Source organism: Vespa mandarinia, chromosome 14 (genome assembly GCF_050613455.1).
Source record: "Vespa mandarinia isolate Hongniang chromosome 14, ASM5061345v1, whole genome shotgun sequence".
In the NCBI taxonomy this organism is placed as follows: Eukaryota; Metazoa; Arthropoda; class Insecta; order Hymenoptera; family Vespidae; genus Vespa; species Vespa mandarinia.
In genome coordinates, this window is record NC_140823.1 from 632,938 (window position 1) to 645,099 (window position 12,162).

The 12,162-nt window shown below is 24.5% G+C and overlaps 2 protein-coding genes across 5 annotated transcripts; one reads left to right on the forward strand and one right to left on the reverse strand.

The window, feature by feature from the left end:
* Position 1: 1 nt before the first annotated feature.
* LOC118440014 (endoplasmic reticulum disulfide reductase DNAJC10-like) lies at positions 2–3,638 on the forward strand (the record flags this gene model as incomplete). The annotated part of the gene is made up of 12 exons (XM_085661396.1): positions 2–36; positions 122–275; positions 354–570; positions 670–881; positions 966–1,190; positions 1,291–1,500; positions 1,595–1,721; positions 1,818–2,036; positions 2,117–2,392; positions 2,467–2,743; positions 2,844–3,042; positions 3,179–3,638. Coding segments are annotated over 12 exons (2,382 nt in total), but the record flags the coding sequence as incomplete, so codon positions are not given.
* LOC146872540 (EH domain-containing protein 3-like) lies at positions 3,210–10,555 on the reverse strand. 4 transcript variants are annotated; one of them, XM_085661349.1, is made up of 9 exons: positions 10,281–10,555; positions 10,149–10,219; positions 9,387–9,893; positions 8,986–9,299; positions 8,804–8,912; positions 8,398–8,716; positions 7,814–7,984; positions 6,833–7,070; positions 3,210–3,338 (listed from the first exon to the last, which is right to left on the reverse strand). In XM_085661349.1, exons 3-8 carry the CDS (start codon positions 9,870–9,872, stop codon positions 6,865–6,867), a joined length of 1,605 nt encoding a protein of 534 aa, XP_085517475.1. In that variant the 5' UTR covers positions 9,873–9,893; positions 10,149–10,219; positions 10,281–10,555; the 3' UTR covers positions 3,210–3,338; positions 6,833–6,864. The 4 variants fall into 4 exon arrangements, with proteins under 4 accessions (XP_085517475.1, XP_085517474.1, XP_085517476.1 ...); XM_085661348.1 differs by lacking the exon at positions 3,210–3,338 and adding an exon at positions 4,681–6,755; XM_085661350.1 differs by lacking the exon at positions 3,210–3,338 and adding an exon at positions 4,681–6,755 and having other exon boundaries at positions 10,149–10,237.
* Positions 10,556–12,162: the final 1,607 nt, after the last annotated feature.

The window sequence follows — 12,162 nt, forward strand, 5'->3', positions numbered from 1 at the left end:
ACACTCATATCAACCTATCAATTGTCACACTTTCTTGTATTTATTAAGTCTAATTTTAATAAGGAATTATCTATTAAATAATTTTTTATTGTAATTAATTTTGTTTATAAATGTTTTCTAGGTTCAAATACGTAATAACTGTTTTAATAATAGTTAGTCTAACACTGGCTGAAGATTATTATGATCTTCTTGGAATAAGTAGGGTTGCGGATCAAAGAGAAATCCGGAAAGCTTTCAAAACGATTGCAGTTACTCAACATCCTGATAAAAATAAAGTAAACTAATAATATTTCATTAAGATGATCTTAATTATGTTACAAGATATACAATAAGATATTATTATTATATTTTAGGATGATCCAAAAGCGCACGAAAAGTTTATTAGATTAACAACAGCTTATGAAGTATTAAAGGATCCAGAATTAAGAAAAAAATATGATCTTTATGGAGAAAAAGGTCTTGAGAATATCAATACAAGGCCAAATTATCATTCTTGGAATTATTATAAATACAATTTTGGAATTTATGATGATGATCCACAAGTTGTAACTCTTAACAGAAATGATTATTGTAAGTTATGTAAAATATATTTGAATTTTATTTATATTGTAGTATAGATACTACTTTAATAGAATAAAGATTCTCATCATTTTTTTTCATTTTCTACAGTTGAAAATGTATTGAATTCGGATAAAATGTGGTTGGTAAATTTTTATTCGCCGATGTGTAGCTTTTGTCATCATTTAGCACCAATTTGGCGAAAGATAGCTGAAGAACTTGAAGGAGTTATAAAAGTAGGAGCAGTTAATTGCGAAGATGATTTTCAACTTTGTCATCAAATTGGAATAGCAGCTTATCCTTCTTTATTTTATATTCCAAAGGTATTTATTTTACATGCCATTTAAACTACTTATCATTTAGTTTCTGCATTACGTTTATCATACTAAAATATATTATAATTCCAGAATTCAACAAATGGAAGACTATATACAGGAGAGAGAACGCATAAAGCAATAATAAATTTTGTATTAAATAAGTTGGATATTAATATTCCTGAGATAAGTTCATCAGATTGGAAACGTTTTATAGAGAATAATGAACTTATTAAAAAATCCACACTTGTACTTATTTACAAAAATAACAAAGAATGTTTAACATCTAATGATCTTCTTAAAGTTGGTGCTATTTTTGTAAGTACGATCAATACGATCAAAATAATTAATATATGTTAATTATAATTAATGATATATATCATTTAATGCATAGTAATATATATTATGATTATTCTAGGATAAAACATTAAATATTCGATTACTTCACTGCAAGGAAAATGAATGCAACGATATTTCTGATAGCACTTGTGCAATACTTTTGTCAATGAAAAATGAACAAACCTGGGTGCCGATATTATTTGAGAATGTAGATAATATAAAAGATTTAGTAGAAAAAGTTTTAGAACAATTACCGGAACCAAAGAGTCTTAGTGACGATGAATTTGAGGTAATAAAAGGTTATTTCATAATGTGATTTAGAAAACAAATTCATATTTAATATAATTTTATGTAATAAATCTTTAATTTCGATTTGTATGTAGGAAATAAGAAGACATCTTAGAAAAAAGCCAGGGATAGGTTGGCTTGTATGTTTTTATATAGGACATTCAACTGAATTAGATATAATACTAAAGAAACTCCCTAATATTATTAATACTATTAATCTAGGTATTATTTCCATATACATCTATTGTTTTATATTTCATATTTAAATCGAATATTTTTCAACTTATTTAAAATTTATTTTTTATTTATAATTTATAGGTAAAATTAATTGTGGAAGGTACGGACATCTTTGCAATATATTAAACATAAACCGGTATCCAATGTGGGGTGTTCTTAAGTCTGGAGGAGCATTTGAATTAAGTCATGGAAAAAATACAATTCATGATATCGCAAAATTTACTACAAGTAGTATTAAAGCTGAAAACCTATGGGCTTTATCTGCCGATAAAGTATTATCTATATTACAGAGAAGTAATGGTAAATTATATTTAAAATTAAACAGGAATAGAATACATATTTGTAGATGTATTCTTTTAATTTTTATTTTTTTATTTTAGCTAAAGAAGTTTGGTTTCTTGATTGGTATGCACCATGGTGTCCTCCATGTATGCAATTTTTACCAGAACTTCGTAAGGCATCTATGCAATTTAATAAATCAGTAGTACATTTTGGTACGATTGATTGCACTGTACATTCTACAATTTGTCGACAATACAATATACGTTCTTATCCAACTGCGATGCTTATAAATGGAAGTAAAACACATCAATTTACAGCACAAAAGACAGCAGCTAATATAATACAATTTATAAATGACATACAAAATCCGTCAGGTAAAAAATACTAAGTATAATACTTATAGTATATTATGAATATCCACATCTTTAATTTAATTATTTTTATATAGTTATACAAATATCTGCTAAGAATTTTCATCAATATCTTGATAATGAAAAAGATAAGACATTATGGGTAATTGATTATTTTGTTGGATGGTGTGCACCTTGTCAAAATTTAGCATCAGAATGGACTGCTGTTGCTAAAATTTTACGTATTCTACCCTTTGTAAAAATAGGCAGTATTGATTGTGAGTCAGAAAATGCTTTATGTAGGTCACAAGAAATTGGAAGCTATCCTACTATACGATTGTATCCAAAAGAACGTAAACATTTGAATAAAGCCATGTAAGTGTAAACAATGGTTGTCTGATATTTTATAATATATTCGTTTTGGACTTTAAAAGTTATAATCAAAGATCACAAATAATAAATATCTTAATTTTAGAAAATACGATGGATCACATAACATGTTGCACATATTAAAATGGATATCTAAATATTTTCCAACAAAGGTGTATGATTTAGATCCAAGCAGTTTACGAAAAAAAGTTTTTTCTGGAAAGAATGTGTGGCTTGTAGATTTTTTTGCACCTTGGTGCGATCATTGTCAAACATTAGATCCACATATTTCAATTACTGCACAGGTATTGATATATCGTTACGTTTGTGCATATAATATTATGTTATATTATTATTTTGTATCATATTGTCCATATTATTTCAAAAATTATGAAATATGGATATGAGGCTAATTTTCAGAAATATATTTTTTATTTCCAGTTATTTAACAATAGAGTACATTTCGGACGAGTTAATTGCAATCTTTATCCGACACAGTGTTCACAAGCAGGCGTGAAAGCGTATCCGACATTAATTATTTACGATCGAAAGTATGACATAAAGGATATTGACAAAGGTTTTAAAATTATGGCAACATCGTCTGAAATGATTAAAGAAAAAGTATTAAATTTTCTAAATTCCAACAATAACAATAAACATGATGAATTATAACGATAAGTACAATATAAACAATGTGTAATTGATAAAAAATTAAGTTACATCAAGATAAATGTAAAAAAATGTATATTTTTTTAAATAGCAATAATATTTTCAATCATTGTAGACCAACGTAAGCAATATATATACATATATATATATAGTATATGTTTCTATATGTGTATATTTAATATGGGCATTTTATAATTATATACATGTATATGTGTATATAATTTATTGAACACTATTTACAATGCAATCCAACATCCCTCTATGAAATACTTGTATATTTGATATATATATATTATATCAAATATATATTTGATATATATCTTTACTGTGATATTTTTAAAATAGTTTTTATAAAAATATATACTGTAGTATTATATATTCTTTTATATATTCTTTTTTCATAAATAATATTTTATTAATTTTATTATACAGGTTATATGTTGTGATAGACAATATAACTAAAAATTAAGTATCTTCTTGCACAGAAACGAATTAAAAATATAGAATAAATGTTTTTTTAAGCAGTTATAATAACGAGTACTTTAACTACATAGCTCTACTGATGTTGATTATTATAATTTTATATTAGAAATAGTTCATATGTTTTATCAAAATGAAATCTATTGACATAATTAGAAATTTATAAGATAAAGGAAACGGGAGAGAAAAAATATTTTTGAATGAAAGCAAACAATAGTTTTGTCTGTATGAATACATGTATATAGCATATATGCAGGATAACATATACATATCTTTTATATAATTTTATTTAGATAATTCACATACTTTTATATAGTGACTTTACTTATATTTTGTACAGTGCTTTTCATTGCACATTTTAAATACATGTATCAGATTTATATAAGAATAAACATATTAATAATATTTACAAAAGTGAATATTCAAATGAAAAATAAGACACTTTCGGAGGTCGAGTATAACAATTTTTTTTTTAAATCCATATATTTTCTTAAATCGTGTAAATTTGTTCTTTTAACTTATGTAAGCAAAAAATCAACTATAATAATAGAGATATTTTAAAACTCTATTGTGTCAAACTTAAGATTTATCTGAACAATGAAAATTGAACAAATTTTATATATGGAATGTGTTTTAAAAGTATTTAATTCTATTTGTAATATTCTGATTAGAAATTGTATATTTATGTGTCCATTGTAATAAATCTATTTAACTATTATGTTATATTTATATATCACAAAATTATAAAACGCGTAGGCAGTGTAAATATAAGAACACCAACCTGTGTGTGTATATATATTTATAATATATTATTTATATTTATTATTTTAATTATTTTTTTTTTTTATTATCTTTTATGTATATATGATAGCTTAATATATATAAGTTTTGAATATTAAAATATAAATAGCAGAAAAATATTTTTTTTTTTAATTTAATGTATTCATTTTAAATAACTCAATTAAAATAAGAAATAATATAGATAACTATTCCATGAATAAGCCACATTTTTTACTGATTTTTACAGTCTTAATGTCATATCTTTGGTTGGTGTGGTAAAACAAATTCATGTTAACTATACATATCAATAAATGATAATAGATAAAATGCATTAAGGTAATCTTGTAATATAATTTTATAAAATCTTTTTATGTATATTATAGTCTTTTATATCTATTATATCTTTTTCCAAAACTTGTAATTTAACCAGATATAAATAAAGTAAAAAATAGAACAATTGTTTGACCAATATATATTCAAATTTTATGGAAACATTAAGTCAAAGTGTTTTAACATTCAAAATATGTGTAATGCAAAATATGAGTAAATACAGATAAATGCATAAATACATAAATAATAAGTGAATGGCAATAGCAAGTTATATAGTTTTATAAAGGAAATCTATAGAGAAACTGCTATTATTTGCTACAAGCAGTGATTATATTTACGATTAGCTACGTAGTATTGATATACCACATTAAATATGTCCATAAATAGTAACTCATAAAAGGAAAAAGTTTAAGAATTTTTATATTTTTCTATATATATATACTGCTTAAAATCTTCATATGTGTTATTTAATACCAATATGTTGTTGGATCAGTTTGTTTTTTTTTTTATTACAGTATGCTCTTGATTATCCAGATAAATGTAATTTATTTATTTATATATAACAAATATTAAAGAAATATTATGTGTATTCTTGCTCTTACAAATTAACTTTATTTGTAATACAATAAATTAATTAAATTTATTTGTAGTACAATAAATTAATTAAATTAAATATTATCAGAGAAAGTTTTTTAAATAAAATGAAGTTAAAAGTGCGCAAAATTGCTTTTTACACGGATGCATGGATAAACAAGACTTTACTGTATATTATATTTCATTTCTTTTGATTACTACCTTTTTTATACTTGCACAAAATATTTTAAAAATATATTATGTTTTTAAAATATATAAATTTAAAAGTATTTAAAACTTGAATAGTATTATACATATTACTAATGAATTTGTAATAGATTTCTACAAATTCCTAAATTTTTAAAAATATTTTCTATCGTTTGGTTAAAGAAAAGGATATCTTATTTTTTTTATAAATAAAAAATTTTGAGAACGTACGCATATTCTTATTACATGAATGCCTTCAAGAAATTATAGCATAATTGACAATAAATTTTAAAAATATTCTGTGCTGCTAATACAGTAATATAAAAATTTTCAAAATATTAGTAACAATAGTGTAGAAATTTTATTTTGTGTTGTTTTTATAAGCACATGTGCGTGTTTATGTATAATAAATATAATTTTACATATAATATAACAATACATAAAAATATACAAATAAGGTAGCACATTTCACATAATGTGATAATGCTGCTACTGATATTTCTAAATCATTTGCCATTTATAACACTTTAAATTATTATGCATCTCAATATACCTATATGATTATAAGGCTATTAATAGAGCGTTTATCAATTTATGTGCTTTTAAATAATGTCACAATATTGTTATATTATTAATGATGTATCAAAATTTATGGATTGCACTATCATTTATAAAAATTAGATATAATTGAACATGGCTTGTCAGTTTCTTTATATAATATATATACATTTTACTTTCATTATAATTATGTTATGAGATTTTCTTAATCTGAGAAATCATTTAAACAATATTCTTTTTATATTTATATTTTTATAAAAATAATTTATTATTTCTATTTACCTTCAGTCCATACTGAAAATCTCAATTAATAGGTATTATGCCAAATATTTACCATTTACAATTAAGCTCTATATCGCACATCTTTTTTTTACAATTATATAAATATTCTTTATAATCATTGAGAAGCAAGCACAATAATCTGTAATTATTCATTAAAATAAATGTTAAAATTTTAAATGAAATAAATATTTAAATATAAATATTTATAAAACGTACCAGTAAAGTGCTGTGTATAGTTTGATCATAACTTAAATATCTCGTTTCGAAGGTGGTATTAAATGATCAGGAAGTTCTGCTGGAAGATCATAACCTTCAAGTTTAACATTAATTAAATGCATAGCCAATGCAAATTCATCCGAGTCTAAAAGCCCATCTTTATCAATATCAGATAATTTCCAGATTTTTCCTAACATACTGTTTGGCAATTTGGATTTTATCATTTCAGATTTTGCAGCTATAAATAAAATTTAATGTAAATAAATATTGATATCTCTCTCTCTCTCTCTCTCTCTCTCTCTCTCTCTCTCTCTCTCTCTCTCTCTCTTATTCACTCACTCACTGTGCATAAGATTATATAAGAGATTGGTGTATATAAATTTATTAATAACGTCCATGAATTAAAATTGACAACTATATTTTCAAATAATATTTAAGCATTATTACTTTGTATTACTTATATCATATCATTCTAACAATCTTTTATCAATTCTTTCAAAGCTATTCGAAAAAGTGTTGCTGCAATGTATAGAACCTGACCAACTAAACTAAACATAATACCAGGACATTAATTTAGGTTCAGAAAACGGCACTCCAACAGATTTACAGATTAGTCTTATAAGACCTAAAAGGAAAAAGATACTGTTTTGTTACGTTCTTCGACCTTAAACAAGCATTTGACAAACCCTAGCATTTGATATTCTGTATAAGCTACAAAAGTACTATCATATTTTCTCTCTATATGTATATCTAATAGGAAATTCAAAGTTTAATTTCAAGAAGCAATTACCCAATTAACTCTAGAATTCCACACGGAAACGTGCTTGAGCATATCTTCTACCTTTCTTTTTTTTTTTTTATAAAATTGACCCATACTGATATTAGTACATATAGTTTTTTTAAATCTTATTATTATTAAAAAAAAAAAAAAAAAAAAAAAAAAGAGCGAACAATAAATAAAAGTCAAGTCTATTACTTTACCTGCTCCTGTAATCTTTCCATCAGTTGGACCAAGTGTTTCAAAAATACCATCATATTTATATCTATCTTTATTAACAATCCACTCAGGTTCACCTGCACCAGCATCGATACCTTCACCTCTTTTGTATCCAAATGGACTAATTTGATCTTCGACACCTTCAAATGCACCACCTATGTATATTAAATGTTTATGTTACACATGGAAAATATGTTTATTTAATTTTTTTTGAAGCCGCAAATATTTTTTCTTTGACCTTTCAATTTTTCATTTAAAATAAGAATTCTTATAGAAAATTTTATATAATTTTACTTTTAATTTACTTATGGAATTATATCACGAACATTGAACTCTCGTTATATTTTTATAGATAATTCATGAAAACGAAAAAAAAATTAAGATAAGATATGAAATAAAATAATCTCTTATTTCTAGCATTGATATGATAGATCATATGACTCACTTTTTTTATATAATTATTTAATTATATAAAAAAAATGATTCCTGTTTTAAATTCCTTCTTTTATAAATTTTTGTTTAATTATGTTATTAATGAAATATTTCTTTAACGGATATCAATGTATACCTTTAATTAATGGTTCTGACATAGCAGTTATTTCTTCATGTGGTATCATAGCCATTAATTTTGCAATGTCTTCTGCAAGCATTTTATCTACTACTTCCAATAATTTAATTTTTATTGGGTTAAATTTACTAAAGTCATGATGCATTAAACACTCCTGCATTTTTCGAAGATCTGGGAAATCTCCAGGGGAAATATGTTGTTCTCTTTGGATTTGATCATAAATTTGACCTAAATTTTTGATAAGTTCCTTTTTTTTTGAATCTTTACCAAACATACTTGGCATATCCTTTCTCAATGCACTGATTATGTATGCATGCACCTATAATTCAAGAAACATATTAAGTCTAATAAAACTATCTTTAAGAAAATATATCTTTATAAAATGATATGAAACATCATTCTTTACCTTTGCTAAACGAGCTCGTTTTATTAAATCATTAAGTTTTCTTAATGCTGCATTTCTTGGTAATGATTGCATATCTCTAAATAAATCTTGCTCTTCATCTTCAAATAATCTGGAAAAAAAAACTTAAAATAAATAGCCTAATAAGATAAGTAAAATCAATAAGATAAAATAAAAGATTTTACCGTCTATTAACATCGTATCTTAGCGGTTGATCCCAAAATGAACCAATATAAACTCTAGCAACTTCCGGAGTTTGCAATACTTTTCCTAAAGACCACATAAGTGCGCCATATACTCTCATTAATTGTTGATGATCTATCATATCTGCTTTATTAAGAACTATTCTAATTTTATCATCATGCCCTCTTAGCGCTTCTATAGATCTTCTAAATTCATCAGAGATATCGAGTTTATGTGCATCAAATAATAGTATAATTCTGTCTACTCTTTCTGCAAACCATTCTAAGACACCAGTGAAATCATAACCTCTGTCTACCTGTAAATATAATTAAAAAAAAAGCAATATATTTTCATTAAGACTATCATAATATTAGGAAATTATTTTTTATACAAAGATACATACTCGTTGTTTCTCCCCTGAAAGAATTCCAGGTGTATCAACTATAGATATTCCTTTGAGAACCGGAGATGCAACAGTAGAACATTGAAATCTATTAAGGAATGCATTACCGAATTTGGAAAGTGGTCGAAATTGTTTATGTGGATCAACAACTAAAGCATTTCCAGGAATAACACCTTCCTTTTCATCATACATAACAGCAATAAAGCGATCTGTTGTAGGTTCAGGACCAATTCTTATTCCAGGAAAGTCACGTTCTAACAAATACTTAATAAACGTAGTTTTTCCAGTGGAATATTGTCCTACTAAAAGGATCATAGGTTTTGCATCGAAATCTGGATCATCCAATTGAGGCGAATGAAAGTCATGAAACTGATAATGTTGTTCCAAGGGTAACAATTTAGCTTTGTAGATTTTTTTAAGACCTTCGGTAACATTCTCAAAGAGATCTTGTTTGCCATTTTCATCTCGACTGAGCCAACTAAACATATTGACGATTCACAATATATTCTGAAATAATATCATATTATTTCTTTTTAATATCAATACTATTGTAACTGTACATTATTGATTAATAATGGTAGATATGAAATCTACAAGATTATATTACATATTTTTAAAGTTTGAAAAATTATTTATTAAAAAGTTTTATAAATATTTGTTATATATAACAATGAAAACAAATAATATCCATGTGAAAGCGAAGACAATTTTCGTGAGAACAAATCAGTTAATCATGAATATAGAGAAACCAATGGAACTAACCTGTCTTATGTTAGTTGTACACGTACTGACGATCTTAAATCGATCGATGCAAATAAATGGTCGTCCTTTTCCTATCAAAAAAGATTGAACTATTAATGTTGTATTATATATATATACTATTTTTTAACGTACACTTTGCTTTTGATGTCTCTTTTCCACGATCTTGAATGCCGAACAATGAGATTTAGATAAATTAAAAAAGATATTGATAATTTTTGGCTTATCCTATTTTAACGAAACATTTAACGTTCATAGATGACGATAACGATTCACAAACGATGAATAGGCGGGCTTTCTGATAATGATGCGATATATTGAGCTGTTTCCCCGTATTAAAACGTACAAATATAATGGTGAAGTGACGACGTGTCGTTCTCGTATGCACCAGCGCAAAGTCACTACTAAGTGACAAGATCTAAATGTGTGTGTATGTATATATATATATATATACATAGTATATATACACTACGAGTTACCACGATGAGATTATATAGTGTCTATAAAGGAATAAGAAACGAACGATCAAGTATTGCGATTGCATTTAAATGTTACATTTTATGAAACGTTCGTACATTATTCTGTTTTCAATTAATAATGATAATAAATAATAATTAATTAATTAACAATATTCATGATCGAATAAAAAGAAGTTCCTTCTATGAAAAATTTATAGACAATACTGCTGTTCTAGATTAAGTTTCTATTAGAGACATTAAACTCTCCTACAAATTAAATTACTCGTGCAATTCATTACTTCATTTATCTTTTCGCTTATTACTGTATTTTATTTATATATTTTTGTTATGAATGTTTATCGACGATTTATATTCTGTTATTCTATAATTATTTATAGGAATTTTGTAAATATTTATTAAAAAAGAAATATTTTTTATCTATTCAGAATAATTCTCACGTTATTAAAAAATGTTTTAAAATGGCGCGTAATAGATATTTTCAACGAATTTTTATCGATTTGATAATTTGATCTTTTATTATTTTATAATTGTTAATACGAATTTTGTAAATGTTTATTAAAAAGAAAATGCCCCTTTGCATATTTTGAATAAGTTGCGTGTTAAAAAATATTTTGAAGAATTGATCGAATTTTTGAAAAATATAAATATATAAAATTATATAACTTAAAGAATTGATAAATTGATGAAGTTTTTTGCTAGTGTTAATAATCTTTTCCTCTTCTTATTATACTACGAATATCTATTATTACGAGGTCAGAATTAAGTACATTAAAGAGCTTAGTAGAAACGTCTTCATTTACAAAAGATCTATATAATGTCAAAGGTCAGTCGGTCAATCGCAAATCTGTCTTTAAGAAATATTTATTCTCAAATGACTTTATCACAAGTGTTTTGAAAACGTTTCTTTTACGATCATCAGTCAAACTCTGAACAGAATTACTCTGTTTTGTTATATATATATATATATATATATATAAATATATAAAAATATATATATATATATATATATAAAAATATATATATATATATATAAAAATATATATATATATGTATGTATGAATGATGTAAGTATGCATGTATGCAGGTAAATAGTATGTATGTATGTAAGTATGTAAGTAGTATGTATGTATGTATGTATGTATGTATGTATGTATGTATGTATGTATGTATGTATGTATGTATGTATGTATGTATGTATGTATGTATGTATGTATGTATGTATGTATGTATGTATGTATGTATGTATGTATGTATGTATGTATGTATGAATATTGAGATAAAACAAATAGTTTTTTAATAGTACGAATTTGTTTATCTTAAATCAAAATAAATATATATGCAATTGAATGAAATAATTAAAATAATAAAATATTTAAATAAATAACTCCAATAAATATATTCATGATAAATGAATAAATCCAATAGTGAAATAAATGAAAGATATATCTAATAACATTAATTTATTATATGTTTTATTTATTATTGAAATAAGAACGTCGGTCTATGATCTCTATGAGCTTTTATTAATATCATTAAGC